The sequence below is a fragment of the Mobula birostris genome, chromosome 29 (assembly GCF_030028105.1).
Source record: "Mobula birostris isolate sMobBir1 chromosome 29, sMobBir1.hap1, whole genome shotgun sequence".
NCBI lineage: Eukaryota > Metazoa > Chordata > Chondrichthyes > Myliobatiformes > Myliobatidae > Mobula > Mobula birostris.
The window spans coordinates 25723994-25742695 of NC_092398.1; the positions used below are offsets into that span (position 1 = coordinate 25723994).

General features: G+C 53.2%; 2 protein-coding genes across 3 annotated transcripts; one reads left to right on the forward strand and one right to left on the reverse strand.

Annotated features, from left to right (window-relative positions):
• LOC140190314 (L antigen family member 3-like) lies at window positions 1-3096 on the forward strand. The gene is made up of 3 exons (XM_072246940.1): window positions 1-110; window positions 1367-1495; window positions 2794-3096. Exons 1-3 carry the CDS (start codon window positions 61-63, stop codon window positions 2906-2908), a joined length of 294 nt encoding a protein of 97 aa, XP_072103041.1. The 5' UTR covers window positions 1-60; the 3' UTR covers window positions 2909-3096.
• A 65-nt stretch (window positions 3097-3161) lies between these two features.
• Window positions 3162-14254, reverse strand: LOC140190313 (ras-related protein Rab-7a-like). 2 transcript variants are annotated; one of them, XM_072246938.1, is made up of 5 exons: window positions 14132-14254; window positions 12670-12733; window positions 11519-11645; window positions 10825-11172; window positions 3162-5309 (listed from the first exon to the last, which is right to left on the reverse strand). In XM_072246938.1, exons 2-5 carry the CDS (start codon window positions 12720-12722, stop codon window positions 5214-5216), a joined length of 624 nt encoding a protein of 207 aa, XP_072103039.1. In that variant the 5' UTR covers window positions 12723-12733; window positions 14132-14254; the 3' UTR covers window positions 3162-5213. The 2 variants fall into 2 exon arrangements, with proteins under 2 accessions (XP_072103039.1, XP_072103040.1); XM_072246939.1 differs by lacking the exon at window positions 14132-14254 and adding an exon at window positions 13172-13297.
• Between the last annotated feature and the right edge of the window lie 4448 nt (window positions 14255-18702).

An 18702-nucleotide genomic window follows, 5' to 3' on the forward strand; every position in this document is an offset into this window, starting at 1 on the left:
CTTCCCACCCCCCCCCCACCGCTTCTACTCAGTGGTTGCGCCTGCGCTTCCAACACAAACATGGCGGCGGGAGAGGAGGCGGTTGCCAACGGCGACAACCGGCTGCACTTGTATCCTTTGATTGATGGACTTCGACCGGGTGCGCCGGGACGACGGTGGAGATGAAGGAGCTGAGGGGTACGGCGGGGTAAAGGCCGATTCACCCCGCCGGGAAAACAGACGGTAGACACCAGTATGGTGGGAGCCGCTCCGTCTTTCGTGAAGTACGCATGCGCTAAGCGTGGAGGCTCCTGGGGAATGTAGTCATATGGCTATACATCCCCCTGTGGCGCATGCGCCCACCCTTTTGAGGACCAGATTTCATTTCTGTGCGCACGTTGCCGCGGAGGCTCCTGGGGAATGCAGTCTAATAGTTTATTGCTAACAGGGCATGCGCTCCATTGCGAAGGCTCTTGGGTGAATGTGTAATTTAAGGAGCGCATGCGCTGCAGTTCATGAGCGCCTTGTGGGTGCTGCAGCCTGCTGGGAGTTGTAGTCTCTATAATGTTGCAAGGGTCTCGACGATTTCTGTACGTTAAACCAGAGATGCCCAGTAATCCTTCAAAATTGCCTTTCATTTCTTTGTCAGATCCAACAAGGCCAGTTTATGTTCCCCATCCCTAACTGCCCTCAAAAAAAATGGGGGGTGGTCATGCCACACCCTTGAATCGCCACAGTCCGTTGAAGGGGGCTGCAGGGTTTAGACCCAGTGACGGTGGTCGTGATCAAATAGCAGAGCAGACTCGATGGGCCGAATGGCCTAATTCTCTCATGCTTTACGGTCTCATAGATTTGGGACAGCAGGCTGATGGGAGCGTGGAGATTATGGGTAACGGTGGTCCCTGCTACCCCTCGCTGGGGAGGCACTGCAGTTGGAAGGAGATATAGTGAAAGTTGCCCGAGCGAGAAAACAATGTGAACTCTGCGGACACACGCTGCCCACCAGTGGTGGGGAGAGATGTCCAGGGGCATGGATGGGATGCCAAACAAGTGGGCTGGATGGTGTTGGCCTTCTCTACAGTTGTTGGACCTCAGCAGGTGGGGATTGTCCTATCACACTCCTGAGCCATAGAGCAGGGAGAAGGTAATGTGGCGGATGCAGAGTGCATGGACTAACTCCAGCCAGTGACCCGTGGGAAGGCCCGGGAGGTGAGTCACCTACATGAAGACACCTCCCCCTCTGCAGCCATCCTGCTTTTACAGTGGCATGGAGGTCCCAGTCAGCTTCAGAGAGGCACGGGGTACTTGTGCGTGGGGTGGGTGGCACAGGAACAGGGCCCCGTTTCCCTCGCCATTTCTGTTATCGCTCCTTAGCAAGGGGCCGCAGTAATCTGACTGTCCCTTTCCCATCGGCGAGGGAGGCACAGATCGCCTTGGGATCCCTCAGCCCGGACGCCGAGCCCAGGAAAGGAGGAATCAGCAAAACTTTAACCGTACAAGGCTGCACACTTCAGGGGTGAGTCCGTGGAGTGGTATCCTTCTATCTCCTCCCATACCCCATCCCACTACACCACCAATTTATTTATTTCTTTACAATCCGTGTTTGACACGCGTTCCTTGTCCGTCCCTATCTGCCCCTTAAGAAACGTGCAAGACTCCAGTTCGGAGCCAGGATGTGCAGTTTGGGGCTGCTGGAGGACCTTCTCTAGGGCCCTCAATGCCAGGGTCAATACAGGCCCTTCTTGCTTGCTTGTCCCCCTCCCTCACTTTGAAAGTTCAAAGTAACTTTATTATCAAAGCACATATATACGTCAGCATCTGCAACCCTGAGATTCATTATCTTGCGGGCGTACTCAACAAATCTACAGAATAGCAGCCATCACAGAATCGATGAAAGGCCGCCGAATTGGGTTTTCAACCAGTAAGCAGAAGACAAGCCTAGTTTTAGCCCCCCCCCACCACCACCCCTAACTTACTGACTGCCCGTTACGCCACTGGTCTTTAATGCGGCAGTGAGGGTCCTCTGTCTCTGGCAGTGTTGTTCATCGTGTCAGTAGCTTCAGCTGGGTTTTCGCTACTGTCTGTCATGCAAGTCCCGGGTGGAGGCTCAGGAATAGTTGCATTCAGATGTAGAAGGATTCTTCACTGCTTGATCCGTAACCGTTCTGTTTGACCAGTCAGGGTTGTTAGCCCTGAGCTGAACCCCCTAACCCAGAGGACCACACTTAGCCTGACCTCTACCCTTTGACCTGCTTGGCATGGGTGACCCTACCGGGAGCCAAAGCACAAAGCCCTGACTCCAGCCGACCTGGCTCTCCAGGTCATTGAGCCTCCAAACCCTATGACGAGGTTGGGGTCCTCTTGGAGGGAGCGAGGAGGAGGGCAAGAGTAAAGGTGGGGCAGTGGGCAAGCCCACCTCCATCGGGTTTCGGTGAATGTGCAGAGCCAGCTGAGGGGTTTAAAGGCACCAGAGAGACGAGAACTGCCGCCAGTGACTCGCAAAACTCGTGAAAAGGCAGGGATGGGCGGCTCGGGTGTCGTGATGCTTTGGAGCACCCATCTTTCCACACTCCCACCCTTTCTAGTGAGCTCAGCCACCAGATTTTTGCCCCCACACACTCAGTAGGGGGGGTGACAATAATGCCTCCCTTCTTGCTTCATGTCAACCCCCCCGCCCACTCTCCCCATCTCTCTCCGCCATCTCTTGCCGCCGTCTTCCCCCACTCTCTCTCCCCCCCCATTTCCCACCCACGCCAAACACCTCGCTGCCTGCCGTATCTCACCCACCCTCCCCTGTCTCTCCTCTCTCCACAGCCACTGGGAGGCAGAGGAGGCCCGAATCCTCCGGGTGTCCGTCAGCTCCTTCCTGGACCACCTCACCCTGGTGCTGGAGACCATGGACAGATTCGGACCGGCCGGCTCGAGCTAGGGGTGGGGGGGGGGGGGGTGCTGCAGGCCACCAGTCCAGCGGTGGCCAGCTCCCAGGGGTGCTGTCAGTGGGTGATTCGGGACATGTGTGCGCGCGGCTGCCTCCCAAGCTGGAAGTGCAGACTGATGTACGGAGACGGCGGGGAATGGGCGGACTGCGGGAATAAACGGCGGAGTGTCGACGGCCGTGGTTCCTGTTTCTTACCGTTGGGGTGGGGGGGTGGGCCGGGACAGGCACTGGCACTGGTACAGTTCACTTTTCTTTACTGATTTATTGAGATACATCACAGAGTCGCCCCCCCCCCCCCCACGGCCCTTCCAGTCGTGCCGCCCAATTTAACCGCACCCTTATCACCATGACCAACTAACCTGCCAACCGGTACGCCTTTGGACTGTGGGAGGAAACCAGAGCACCCGGAGGAAACCTGCGCAGTCCGTAGGGGAGGAGGTAGAAACTCCTCCCCAAGGGGACGCCGGAATTGAACTCCGAACCCCCGCGATGTGATCACGCCGCGCTAACCCTTTACGCTCCGCGGACCCTCCTGACAAACCTATCCCCCGCGCGCGCACACACTTCAGTCGCTGCTCCTGCACGGGAGGCGACTGTACCGTCTGCAGTCCAAATCCGGATGTCGGCAACGGGACCCGGGACCAAGTGTCCGGGGAAGTTTTCAACTCCCCACTGGAGGGATCTGCTCTGCCTCAGCCAGAGGGGCTCGGGTAAACCGGGGGGGGGGGGTCAATATGGGAGCAGTACACAGAGGGACACGTGGCGAGGGTGGGAACAGACACGCAGAAACACAAGCGAATACGGGCACTATCTTGGGTCGAGGAACCCATTTCCGTGCTGCGTGACTCCAGCACGACGAAACCTCTGAGGACCGAGGAGTGTTTGACGGGGACGGGGAGTTCGATTCCAGCCCCCCACACCCACCCCAGGGTGGAGGGGCGGGTGCCAACCGACACCAGACTCAAGAACAGAGAGTGGGGGAAGACCATTCCAGAAGGAACCTCAAATCAGTTTTTATTAACCTGCTGTCCGTTCCGGTCCACCTTCAGTGGCAGCAGGCGTGGTTAACCGGAAAGTGTGGCGTTCGGGGACTCTGGCCTGGGAGAAAGTTGTGGGGGGAGCGATACAGGAAGGGAAAAAGTCAGAAATCTGTAAACATCACCCCACCCTCCACACCAACCCCTCCCAAAGAACAGAAACACTAAAGGCGGCCAATAGGCGAAGCAGATGGGGAGGAGAGCCAGACAGGGCTGGTGGGGAGACCCCAGCCTTTACCTGGGAGAGAGGGGGGCAGGACGTCCCCACTTGTTACTTCCACCGACCTCACACAAACTACGGTGTGGCCTCCCTCTGCACCCGTCCCACAATCTGGGACAGGAGGGCGGGGATTTGGGGGAGATCACCGTCCAACCGTTCCTGATCATCCTCTCCTTCCCCCTCTCAAACTCCATCCCCAGAAAGGGGACAGGATGGGAGTATGACTACCTTCTCCGCTGCCCAGCGCCAGAGGGTTCTGGCCCCTCCCTCCACCCAAGTGACAACCCTTCCCCTCCTCTTCCTGCGCAGGGTCACTGATGCCCGTCCCTAACTCTCCCTTGCCTGCTGCCCAGCCCAGAGGTCATGAGGCCTTCCCTTGTCCCGGGACAGTTGCAAGGGTGACACAGGCTGGAGATGGCCCCTGAATCCTCTTCTGGGCCGGGGAGTGGTGTCACTGGCGTCCAGTTCTCTTTCTACCCTGTCTGCTACCCAGCCCGGTAGGGTCAGACCACTCCCTTGTCCTGGGACGGGGCGAGAGAGTCACAAAAGATGGAGACAGCCTCCCCCACCCTCTCCTGTGGGCCAGGGGGTGGGAGTGTCACTGGGTTCCAACCTCTCTCTGTCTGCCTTGTCTACTATCCAGCCCAGAGGAGATGGATTCCTGCCTCGTCCTGAGATGCTGACGCTGGTTGGAGACAGCCCCCTCCCTCTCCTGTCCTGGGCCAGGGAGGTTACTGAGGGCTCGACGGGACAAACCAGCTTGGGGTCAGGGGTCCCGCTGTTCAGTTTCCCTGTTTCACGTGGGGTACATGCTTGGTTTAACAAATAATCCAGGTGGAAAGAGTTTCTGGGGAGCAGGACTCAGCCCCACCCAGATGGCAGGGAGTTGGCCCCACACCAGAGGGAGGCAGTGGCCAGGAGGGTTACTAGAGTGAAGGTGGGCATTCCTCTTCTTGAACGAGGTGAGGGGGTGCACAGAGTGCGGTAAATAACCGGATCTCACCGCTTAGCCCCCACCAACCATCCCCCCCCCCGATGGTCAGCACTGGCAGCTGTCTGCATCCGCTGCCGCCCTGTCGGCCTGGTCCAGCCGAATCTGATCGGAGTATTCACTGTAGAGATCAATCTCAGACTCCTGTGGGGTGAGGGGAGAGAGAGAGACCATCACTCAATGCGTCCAGTCCAGCCCAGCCCAGCCAAGGGACAGGAGATCGCACCCAAACCCACCCCCCCCCCCACCCAGACAATCCTCCTACACGCAGCAAACCGCTGAACCCCACAGGGAGAAGCAGTGTCGGGGATTTGAGCCGCACTCCAACGCCTGCAGGAGGCCAGCGGGCCGGGCAGACTCTGCGGAGGGACGTGGAGAGGCAACGATTCCATCAGAGGCTTTTCTCCTGGACTGGAAAGGAAGAGGGAGGTGAGGGGAAGGAGTGGAGACTGATAGCGCCAAGTGAGGAGTCAGGGTAGCGAGCAGATAGGGGTGGGGGAGATGTGGGTATAATATCTGAGCTGAAGATGACAGAGGAAGGTGAAACGTGAAATGAAGTTGCGGGGGGGGGGGGGAGGGTTGTGGAATTCATTGAAACCCAAGTGAATATTGAAAGGCCTGAATAGAGTGGACACGGACAGGATGTTTCCTATAGTGGGGGAGTCGAGGACCAGAGGACACACCCTCAGAACAGGACGCAGCATTATTAATCAGGGACCCCCGCCCACCACACAGGATGTGCTCTCATCTCACTGTTGCCATCGGGAAGAAGGTACAGGAGCCTCAGGACTCACACCACCCGGTTCCAGAACAGTTATTACCCCTCAACCATCAGACTCCTAAACCAGAGAGGATAATTTCACTAGCCCCAACACTGAACTGTTTCCACAACCTATGGACTCACCTTCAAGGACTCGTCATCTGAGGTCCTCGATTTGTCTTGCTTATTTGTTTATTATTATTTCTTTTGTATTTCCACAGTTTATTGTCTTTTGTACACTAGTTGTCCAAAGTAAAATTTATAATAATACCTATATGTCACTTGAGATTCATTTTCCTGTGGGCATACTCTGCAAATCTATGGAGTAGTAACTATAACAGGATCAGTGAAAGATCAACCAGAGTGCAGAAGGCAACTAACTATGCAAATGCAAATATAAATAAATACGAATAGATAATTGTGGTTCTGAGGAATGCTCTGCCTCAGAAGGCAGTGGAGGCCAATTCTCTGGATTCTTTCAAAAAAGAGTTAGACAGAGCTCTTAAAGATAGCAGAGTGAAGGGATATGGGGAGAGGGCAGGAAAGAGTACTGATTGTGGTTGATCAGCTGTGATCACAGTGAATGGTGGTGCTGGCTCGAGGGGCTGAATGGCCTACTCCTGCACCTATTGTCTATAATGAGAACGTCTGATAACGAGCTAAAGCGTCCTTAAAGTGAGAACCATTGGTTGTGGGAACATCTCAATCGATGGACGAGTACACTTATCCCCTTTGTTCAAGAGCCTTTTGGTTGAGGGGTAGTAGCTGTTACTGAATCTAGTGTTGTGAGTCTGGAGGGCTCTTGCACCTTCTACCTGATGGCAGCAGCAAGAGCTTGGTCTGAATGGTGGGGCACTCTGATGATGGATGCTGCTTTCCTACAACAGCGTTTCATGTAGATGTGCTCAGTAGTTGAAGGGCTTTACCCGTGATGTGTGTGATGTCTGCCCTGTTCGATGTGGCCTTTGATTATGTTATGGTTATTGGAATTATTGAGTATGCTGCAAGAAAACAAATTTCAGGGTGACCTACATGTACTTCGGATGTTTTTAGCCAGAGGGTGGTGAGTCTGTGGAATTCATTGCCACAGGCAGATGTGGAGGACAAGCCATTGGGTATATTTAGAGCGGAGGTTGATAGGTTCTTGATCAGTTGGAGGTCAAATGTTACGGGGATAATAACGCTGCCATAAAGGAATGGCGGAGCAGACTTAATGGGCCGAAAGGCCTAATTCTGTTCAATGTCTTATGGTCTAAAGCAGTGGTCCCCAACCTCCGGGCCACAGACTGATACCAGGAGGCATGCAGGGGTGCAGCAGTAGCCCAGGCGCACCCAGCACATCTTTAAGAAAAAAGCCGAAATAAACAAGCTAATTAATTAGGTGCCGTCCAGAAGCCAGTCTTCATTAGAGGAACTGAGGTGGAGAGGGGCAATAACTTTAAATTCTTCGGCATTAAGGATTGACGTTTCTCTCTGTCAAGAGTGTCAGAGGATCTGTCTTGGGACCAGCACGTAACTGTCATTACAAAGAAAGCACGGCAATGCCTGTACTGTATTAGAAGTTTGTGTAGATTCAACATGTCACCTCGATCCTGACAGCCCTGACTTTTCAGCCCGTCTGGGCTGGAGTTTGAATTGACCAAACAATGGAACAGCTAAAGGCTCCATCACCCTGGAAAGAGGAGAGAACATCGCGTAGAGCAAGTGAAATCGGCAATCGCCTCTGATCTGGGCAGCACCTAATTAACTAGCTTGTTTATTTCAACTTTTTTCTTAAAGATGTGCTGGGTGCGCTCTGGCTACCGCTGCACCCCCGCATGCTTCGCGGCCCGGAGGTTGGGGACCACCGGTCTAAAGGAGGTGGGGAGGAGAGAGGAACCAGGGTGAGGAGAGTATGTGTGTGTGTGGGGGAGGGGTGTTGGGTGACGGACTGATCAAGAGGGTAAGGGAGCTGCTGGGGGCAGAGGTAGGTGGTGACCAGAAGTTAGGGAAGTCGATGTCTGTGCCATCGGGTTGGAGGTGGAACGTGAGGTGCTGCTTACCAAACTGGGTGTGGCCCCAACGTGGCGATAGGGGAGGCCATGGATTGTGTTGGAACGGGAAGTCAAATTGAAATGGGTGGCCACCTGGAGATCTGGCCTCTCGCAATGGAATCAAAATGGGCCGTCACCGGGGGAAAACCCAAACACGAGGAAATCTGCAGATGCTGGAATTTCAAGCAACACACATAAAATTTGCTGGTGAACGCAGCGGGCCAGGCAGCATCTCTTGATTCGGGCCGAGACCCTTCGTCAGGACTAACTGAAAGAAGAGCTAGTTTCCAAGAGGACGAATTTTCTAGAATACCTACGAGCACCTTTTTTTAGAGCAGCTCATGACTGAACCCCCTGGGGGATCAGCTATTCTCGACTGGGCGTTATACAATGAACCAGAAAGGAGTTGAAAGCTTAAGGTAAAACAACCTTAGGGGCAGGTGATCACACTATAATTGAATTTACCCTGAAATTTGAGAAGAGCTAAAGACAGGTGTATCAGTATTACAGTGGAGTAAAGGGAATGACAGAGGCATGAGAGAGGAGTTGGCCAGAATTGATTGGAAAAGAACGCTGGCAAGGCAGAAGGCGTAGCTGCAGTGGCTGGAATTTCCGGAAGCAATTGGGAAGGCACAGGATCTATACATCCCAAAGCGGAAGTATTCTAAAGGCAAGATGGCACAACGGTGGCCAACAGAAGTCGTCGAAGCCAACATAAAACCCAAAGACAGGGCATACGGTAAAGAAAAAAAAGTTAGAGGATTAGGAAGATCTTAAAAACCAACAAAGGCAGTTAAGAGTCATTAAGATAAAGATTCAATACAAAAGTAAGCTTGCCAACAATATTAAAGAGGGTACCAAAAGTTTCTTGAAATACAGTGTAAAAAGAGAGACAAGAGTGAATATCAGACTGCTGGAAAACAATGCTGGGGAGGCAGTAATGGGGGACAAGGAAATGGCAGTTGAGCTGAATAAGTATTTGCATCAGTCTTCATTGTCGATTACACTAGCAGTATGGTGGAAGGTCCAGGTGTCGGGGGGTCATGAAGTGTGTGAAGTTACCATTACTAGAGAGAAGGTTCTTGCGACACTGAAAGGTCTGAAGGTAGATAAGTCACCTGGATGGGATGGTGTACACCTCAGGGTTCTGAAAGAGGTAGCTTAAGAGATTGTGGCGGCATTAGTAATAATCTTTCAAGAATCACTAGATCCTGGAATGGTTCTGGAAGACTGGAAAATTGCAAATGTCACTCCACTCTTCAAGAAGAGAGTGAGGCAGAAGAAAACAAATTATAGGACATTTAGTCTGAACTCAGCAGTTGGGAAGATGTTGAAATCAATTAGGGATGTGGTTTCTGGGTATTTGGGTGCACATGATAAAATAGGTTACAGTCAGCATGGTTTCCTCAAGGGAAAATCTTGCCTGACAAATCTGTTGGAATTCTTTGAAGAAATAACAAGCAGGATAAATGAGGGAGAATCAGTTGATGCTGTGCACTTGGATTTTCAGAAAGCATTTGACAAGGTGCCACACTTGGATTTTCAGAAAGCATTTGACAAGGTGCTGCTTAACAGGCAACTGCAAAAGATTCTAACATGAATAAAGCAGTGGCTGATTGGCAGGAGGCAAAGAGAGGGAATAAAGTGAGCCTTTTCTGGTTGGCTGCTGGTGACTAGTGGTGTTCCACTGGGGTCAGTGTTGGGACTGATTCTTTTTACATTATATGTCAATGATTTGGATGATGGAATTGATGGCTTTGTTGCAAAGTTTGCAGGTGATATGAAGATAGGTGGAGGGGCGGGCTGTTTTGAGGAAGTAGCGAGGCTACATTAGAATTTAGACAGATTAGGAGAATGGGCAAAGATATGGCAGATGGAATACAGTGTTGGCAAATGTATGGTCCTGCACTTTGGAGTTGACTATTTTCTAAATGGAGAGAGAATACAAAAAAACTGAGGTGCAAAGGGATTTGGGAGTCATGTGCAGGATTCTCTAAAGGTTAATTTGCAGGTTGAGTCTGTGGTGAGGAAGACAAATGTGATGTTAGCATTCATTTCAAGAGAACCAGAATATAAAAACAAGGATGTAACATTGAGACTTTATGAAGCACTGTGAGACCTCACTTGGAGTACCGTGAGCAGGTTTGGATCCCTTATCTTAGAAAGGATGTGCTGAAACTGGAGAGGGTTTCAAAGGAGATTCATCAAAATTATTCCAGGAGTGAAGGCTTGTCATATGAAGGGCAGTTGATGGCTCTGGGCTGTATTCTCTGGAATTTAGAAGGATGAGGGGTGGCCCAATTGAAACCTATTGAATGGAGAAAGGCCTTGATAGAGTGGATATGTAAAGGATGTTTCCTATGGTGGGAGAGTCAAAGAGGACACCAGCTCAGAATAGAGGGGTGTCCTGTTAGAACAGAGATGAGGAGGTATCCCTTCAGCCAGAGAATGGTGAATCTATTGAATTTGTCATCACGAGGAGCTGCGGAGGCCGAGTCTTTATGTATATTTAAGGAAAAGGCTGACAGAGTTTTGATTGGTCAGGGCATGAAGGGATACAGGGTGAAGCCAAAAGAATGGGGCTGAGAGGAAAATTGGATCAGCCATGATGAGATGGTGGAGCAGACTTGATGGACTGAATCCTCAGATTCTGCTCCTATACCTTATGGTCTCAAGGTCCTACCAGGACTGGAAAGAAAAGGGAAGAAGGTGGGGAAGGAGGACAGGCTGGGAGGTGATAGGTGGAGCCAGGTATTTGGGGGAAAGGGCAAGGTGAGAAGCTGAGAGGTGATGGGTGGAAAAGTTAAAGGGATAAAGAAGGCTGAACTCCCTCTCCAAAACCCTCCTGTAGTGCATGCTCAGATACCTGCTTCAGAACATTGAGGACAATGGTCTGGAAGGCCTGATCCACGTTGATGGCTTCCTTGGCGCTAGTCTCAAAGTAGGGGATGTTGTTTTTACTCTGGCACCAGACCAGCGCCTGCTTGCTGGGCACCAGACGAGCCTCCAGGTCGATCTTGTTGGCCAGGACAACAAAGGGGAAGTTCTCGGGGTCCCGCAGGCTGACCTGGATCAAGAACTCGTCCCGCCAGCTGTCCAGCGCCTTGAAGGTGTTGGGTGCGGTGACATCGAACACCAGTACGCAGCAGTCGGCGCCGCGGTAGAAGGCCATGCCCAGGGATTGGAACCGTTCCTGGCCGGCCGTGTCCCAGATCTGCAGGATGGAGCATGATACAGTCACACCACACTCTTAGGGTCAGGCACACCATACCGTCCCATCACACACTCCTGGGGTCAGACACAGAGTGAAGCTCCCTCCACATCAAACACTCCCGGGGTCACGCGCAGTGTGAAGCTCCCTCCACACCGTCCCATCACCCACTCCCGGTGTCAGACACAGAGTAAAGCTCCCCCCCCGCCCCACACCATCCCACCACACACTCCTGGGGTCAGACACAGCGAGGAGAGGTGTTGGGTATTGAGAAAGAACGAGGGAGCAGAGAGAATGAAAAAGAGCACTGAGGACAGGCAGCACCAAGTGATGGAGGAGAGGCGTTCACCTGCATGGTGACCAGCCGGTCACCCAGCATCACTTCCTTGGTGAGGAAGTCGGTGCCGATAGTCGCTTTGTACTGGTTACTGAACCTCTTGTTCACATACTGATTCATCAGTGAGGTCTTCCCCACCCTGGGGAGTGGAGAGGGGGAAGAAATGTCAGCACCAAATTGGCACCCCACCCCATCCACCCACCCCCTCCCGAACACCAGACCCCTGCCTCCCTCGGAGACAGCCCAAGATCCCCACCACCCATCTTCCCTCATCTCCTATCGGGCAGGAGGTACAGGAGCCTTGAGTCCCGCACCTCCAGGCTCAGGAACAGTGACTTCCTTCAACTGCAAGTCCATCGCCGGCTCAGTCCGGCAGCTGCTCCGACCCCGGCCGCAGGAATCCGCAGACAGTTACGGATGCGGTCCGGTACCTCGCAGGAAGCAGCCTCCCCTCCGCGAACTCTAACCGCGCCATCTCACTGCCTCAGCAGAGCAGCCGGGTCATCAAAGACATCACACAGCCCGGCCCCAGCATGGACACAGATACGGAACAGTACAGGCCCTTCGGCCCACAAAGTCCTGCTGAACCAAGTGAATTACTGATCAAATGGCCAACTAAACTGATCTCATCTGCCTACACGACATCCATATTCTTGCACGTTTGTCACTGCCAGACATATCTGCCTCTACCACCGCGCCAGGCACCGACCATACTCCGTAAAAACTTTGCTCCTCACATCTCCCTCCGATTTACCGCTTCTCAACTTGAATGATGCATGCCCACACAACAGGAATTCTGCAGATGCTGGAAATTCAAGCAACACACATCAAAGTTGCTGGTGAACACAGCAGGCCAGGCAGCATCCCTAGGAAGAGGTGCAGTCGACGTTTCATGCCGAGACCCTTCGTCAGGACTATTCATCAGAATGCATGCCCCCTGGTTTCGGATATTCTGACCCTGTGAAAAAGATACTGCCTGTCTACACTATGCCTCTCATAATCTTATAAACAAATCCCTGCCAGAGCTCCCCTCCAGCACTCCAAAGAAAACTCATGCCCTCTAATCCAGAGAGGAAGGGGCTATTCCCCACCCAACCCTGGTCTTCAGGACCACACACTCCCCGACTGCCACCATGTTTCCGAAGTTCTGACGCGCTGCTCACCCGGAGTCTCCCAGGATGATCACTTTCAATAATACCTTCTTCCGCAAGGCCATCGTGCCGTCAGCTGCAGAAGGGACAGGTATAGGCAGAGGGGTGAGTTCTTGCCCCGGGGACAGGGAACGCGAGGTACCGGCTCGTCATTCACACACCCTCTCCATTGACCTCTTCCCCTTCTCCCACTAGCCCCAGCTCAACTGCTCCCATTCTCCTCCCACTTGGAGCTCTGGAACTGGGAGATGGGGGGTGTCCATGGGGGAGGAGATCCTGGGATCTGCATGGAAAGGGGGAGATCCTGGATCTCACCCCTTCCTTCTCCGCACTCTTCTCGAAAAACCAACTCACTTCACCACCCCTCTCCAACACCCAATTTCTCCTCCCATACTCTCACCTGTACTCTCTCCCTCCCAACCAACCCACATTGCCTCCCCTCACCCCCAGCCCCCCGAATTCCCTTGAGCAATGGCCTTCTCCCTCCCATCGGACATGGAACCCGGACACACACCTCAAGAACCTCAAATCACAGCCCCAATAGCTTCCTCACCAGACACTCCAGTCTCCCAAAAACCCCTCCTTTGCCTGCAAGCCCCAGGGCTCCCTCCTCTGCCAGGACATAACACCCTGCCCCTCACCACTTCACTACCATCAGGACACTCCCCACACCACCTACACCACATATTCCCACCCTCAACCAGGACGCTCCCCCCTCCCTCATCATCCACACTCCCCTCAGGAAGCCGCCTACTCCAGATTCCCCCCTGGGATGCTCCCCCACACCCCGACCTACCCCACACACCCCCGAGGCATTCACCCCCCACCTACCCCACACTCCCCCCGCAGGATTCTCGCCTCCCACCTATCCCACATTGCCCCAGGGATGCTTCCCCCTCCACCACACTGCCCCGGGATTCTCCCTACCCCACACTGCAGTAGGGACACTCCATCACCCACCTACCCCACACCATTTCCGGGTTCTCAACCCCTTCCCCCAGGACACTTCCTCCCCCTACCTATCCCAGACTCCCCCTGGGATGCTTCCCGGCCACCTATCACACATTCTCCTCGAGATACTCTCCCCGCACTCCTCCTTCCCCACAGCCCCCCCCCACCCGGATGTTCACTATCCGCACCTTCCCCCACTCACAACTACCACAAATCACCCCCTCCCCACGTAACCCGGGATGCTCCATCCCCAACCGACCACACAGGACGCCCTCCCACCTCCCCCACATTTCCCCCGGGACGCTCCCCTCTTCACATTGTCCCCGGGACGCTACCCCACCCCACTTCCACCACACAGCTCGGGATTCCCCCTACCCTACACTCCATTCCCTCACCAACCTACCCCACTCTCCCCCTGGACGCTCCCTCCCTCAGCTAACCGACCCTCTTCCCGGGACGTCGTCCCCCTCCCACTCACACCTAACCACATTCGCCCCGAGACTCTCCCACCCACCCCACCTACCCCACAATACCCCCGGGACGCTCCTTCGGAACCCGAGTGCCAGCACCGCTGCAGCGAACGAGTTTCAGGTTCCGGTCACGGGCCGTGACATCATCGAGTAAGAAGCCGTGATTTGAGGACCGGGCAACTTTATGATGAATAATTTAGCGCCTTGCTGAATATTAATGAAGATGGCCGTCCTCTCATTGGCCCGCGAGGTTTTGCGGCTCCTTGCTGGGAAAACGAACCAATTTTCCGGGAAATTTGTAGAACTGAAGTATTTCCCCACACTTCAAATGTTCAGAGAAAAACAAGGGAGCGTCTGACTGTGGGAGGGGCTGTGAGTGGAGTTATCTCCGCATTGTGGGATCTCTGGCTGGGGTGGGAGGCGGTGATGAAGGAGCTTTGCACTGAAGGAGAGGTGCTGAGGAATCTCCGCATTGTGTGAGGGGCGTTCTCCTCTGACCTCTGATCAACAGCACGCACAAACACCTTTTCCTACGCTACATCGACGGCTGCGTTGGCGCTGCTTCCAGCACCCGTGATGAGCTCGTCAACTTCATCCACTTTACCTCCAGCTTCCACTCTGCCCTCAAATTCACCAACACACATGAAATTCCAGCATCTGCAGATTTCCTCGTGTTTGCGTTCTCAAGTTCACCAGGTCCATTTCGACATCTCCCTTCCCTTTTTCGATCTTAGTGTCTGTCTCCGGAGACAGCTTATCCACTGACGTCTATAAAAACCCATGGACTCTCACAGCTATCTGGACTATACCCCGTCCCACCCTGCTACTTGTAAAATGCCATCCCCTTTTCTCAATCCCTCCGTCTCCGCCGCATCTGCTCTCAGAATGAGGCTTTTCATTCTAGAACGAAGGAGGTGTCCTCCTTTTTCAAAGAGGACATCTCCTTCAACGCTGCCCTCAAACGCATCTCTTCCATTTCGCTCACGTCTGCTCTCACCCCATCCTCCAGCCACCTTACCAGGGATAGGGTTCCTCTTGTCCTCACCTACCACCCCAACAGCTTTCAGCACATAATTCTTCGAAACCTTCTCCACCTCCAACTGGATTCCACCGCCAAGCACGTCTTCCCCACCCCCACTTTCCGCTTTCCGCCGGGTCCGCTCCCTACGCGGCTCCCTTGTCCATTCGTAACTCTCCACTGATCTCCCTTCTGGCACTTATCCTTGCAAGCGGAACATGTGCTAAGCCTCCCCCATACACCTCCCTCACTACCATCAGGGTCCGAAACAGTCCTTCCAGGTGAGGCGACACTTCACCTGTGGGTCTGTTGGGGTCATTCACTGTGTTCAGTGTGGCCTCCTATATGGTGGTGAGACCCGACGTAGATTGGGAGACGACTTCGCCGAGCAGCTACGCTCCATGCATCAGAACAAGCGGGATCTCCCAGTGGCCACCCATTTTAATTCCACTTCCCATTCCCATTCCCATTCGGGTATGTTCATCCATAGCCTCCTCCACTGTCGTGATGACTTAGGTTGGAGGAACAACGCCATACATTCCGTTTGGGTAGCATAAACACCGATTTTTCTAACTTCCGGTTATGCCCCCAACCACTCCCCACTCCCTTCACCATTTCCGATCTCCTTTTCCCATCCTCACCTTATCTCCTTGCCCGCCCATCGCCTCGCTCTGGTGCTCCTCCCTGCCTTTTTCCTTTCTTCCAAGTCCTTCTGTCTCTTTCACCAATCAACTTCCCAGCTCTTTACTTCATCCCACCCCCTCCACCTATCACCGGGTTGTTCTCCCTCCCCTTCCTCCGCCTTTTAAATCTACTCCTCAGCTTTTTTTTTCCCCTCCAGTCCCGCCAAAGGGTTTTGGCCCGAAACGTCGACTGTACTCTTTTCCATCGATGCTGCCTGGCCTGCTGAGTTCCTCCAGCACTTTGTGGGTGTTGTTGGATTTCCAGCGTCTGTAGATTTTCTCTCGCTTGTGATTTCACACACACACACAATGCTGGAGGAACTCAGCGGGTGAGGCAGCATCTGCGTTAAAGAGTAATGAGTCGAATTACTCGTCAGACCCGACACCCTTCATCAGGACCTGAAACGGCTTAGCTCAAAACGTCAGCTGCTTAATCTGTCCCTCAGATGCTGACTCGCCTGCTGGGTTCCTCCAACATTGTGCGAGTGTGTTACTTGAACTTCCAGCATCTGCAGAATTTCTCTTGTCTGGCTCTCATTGGCAAGCAGTTTTCGCCCAAAGACCTGTGGCTCACTAGATGCGTGTGTGTGAGAGAGAGAGATCGTTTGATTTTCACACTCAACTGTTGAAAATGGCAGATCAGCAGTCTCTGAGATACTCGAACCACCCCATCTGGCACGAACAATCACCCCGTGGTCAATGACACTTAGATCACATTTCTTCCCCATTCTGATGTTGGTCTGAACAACTGAACCTCTTGACCATGTCGGCATGCTTTAATGCATCGAGTTGTCGCCACCTGATTGGCTGATTAGATATTTGCACCAACGAGCAAGTGTACCCAATAACGTGGCCTCTGAGCGTAGATAGATGGGGACGGGGTTGCCAACTAGAATCATTCTAATTGTGTTTGCTTGTTTAAAAATGTGTGAAATTTGTGTTCACCTTGAATCTGCTGTTGTCACAAGTAAGTGTGTCAGTGCCCCTCTGCAGCCGTGTGCGTGTTCCGATGACAATAAACTCGACTTGGAAAGATTTATCATTCCCTTTATTAACACATTCATCGGTCAAAGGAAAGTCAGTATAAAATGCACATTCTCGGGGGAGGGGCAGGTTGCAGAACACGTTCAGTTACATTATCACTCTCCTCTCCTGTCTCTGCCAGCTCTCTTCCCTTTCTCGGGGGGGGGGGGGAAGAGGTAGCAGAATAAGATTCTCTCCTTCTCCCGATTCCGCTTCTCCCTTTCTCATGGGGGAGGGGGGTGCTGAAGACAGCAGGGTACATCTAGTTACAGAATCTCCCTCCTTTCCAGTCCTCCTCCGTCTCTCTCTCCCTTGCTGGGTTTGGGGGACAGGTTGCAGAATACGTTCAGTCACATTATCACCCTCCTCTTCCGGCTCCCCGTCCCTTTCTCAGGGGGTGGGGGTGGGGGGAGCGGTCAGGTAGCAGAAACCAATTCTCTCCTTGATTCCCGCTCTCCCGGAGCGACAGGCACTTTTCCGCTTCGGGCCACCGCACATTCCCACTTCTGCCTCCGCTGCAAAGCTCAAGGAGTTACCAGGCCCGAGGGAGAGGGGCAAGGATTGGGGCAGAGCGAAAAGAGGAAGGTTAGAGTGACAGATGAGTATGAGGAAGGAGTCTCCACCCTCCCACAGAGCAGGGGAACCTAAAACTAAAGGGCACAGGTTTCCAGTAAGATGGAACACACTTAAGGCCGAAAGATTTTCCCACGGGGAGTGGCTCATATAAAGTCCACGCTGACGCTTCATAAGGCGTTGGTCAGACCACACCGATTATTGCGCCGTTGGCGAGAATGATCACGGGAATGAAGGAGTTAACATACGAGGAGCAATTGATGGCTGCAGGCCTGAGCTCACTGGAGTTTAGAAGAATGGTGGTGGTGGTGGTGTTGGGAAGGTGGATCTCACTGAAACGTATCGAATATTGAACGGCTTGGATACAGTGGACGTGGAGAGGATATCGTGGGGGAGTCTAGGACCAGACGGCACAGCCTGAGAATAAGATCATAAAACATAGGAGCAGAATTAGACCATTTGGCCCAGCAAGTATGCTCAGCAAAGTTGTTGGCAAGGATGGGACAGGTCCGGGTTTGTTTTTAATTAGGCATACACAGATTAGAAGGATGTCCCTTTGGAATAGGGATGAGGAATTCATTTAGCCAGAGGGTGGTGAATCTGTGGAATTGATTGCCACAGACGGCCGTGGAGGCCAAGTCATTGGGTAGATTTAAAGCGGAGGTTGACAGGTTCTTGATCAGTGAGGGGGTCATAGTTTATGGGGGAAGGCAGGAGAAGCGGGTTGAGCGAGATAATAGAAAAGAGAAAATGTGCAGATGCTGGAAATCCAAGCAGCACACACACAACATACTGGAGGAACTCATCAGGCCGGGCAGCGTCTATGGAAAAGAGTACAGCTGATGATTCAGGGCAAGACCCTTCAGCGTGACGCCTTGGTTAGGATTTCTGCTGCTGTGCTCGGGGTGTTTCGTTTAAGCAGTTCTGTAAGAGCAGTCCGTTCTGATGTCAGCCTGTTTGGGTTTCAGCTGAGATAAGGGGTTTTGTTGTTCAACTTAGGAATGTGGTGTCAGCCAGTCAGGATGGTGGAATGGGGAGAAGGTGCTGGAGAGCACTGGTGTGGGTCAGGGTTTTTTTTGGCAGGAGCTGGGGGAAGACGGGAGGGGAAATAGCTGAGGATGCCGCCCCCTGTTACGCGCGTGCATTGTGCAGATAAATGGCTTCAAGGAGGAAGGACCGGTACTCCCGTGGGGCGCTCGTTTGTTCGCGCTGGATTTCGGGCGACATTCGGAAGGTGGTTTGTGCTTCCACGGTCCAGCCGGCGGGTTAAAGACCGCTTCAAGATGAGCTCCAACCTTTACCCGTTTAATTATGATGGGCCCCTTTT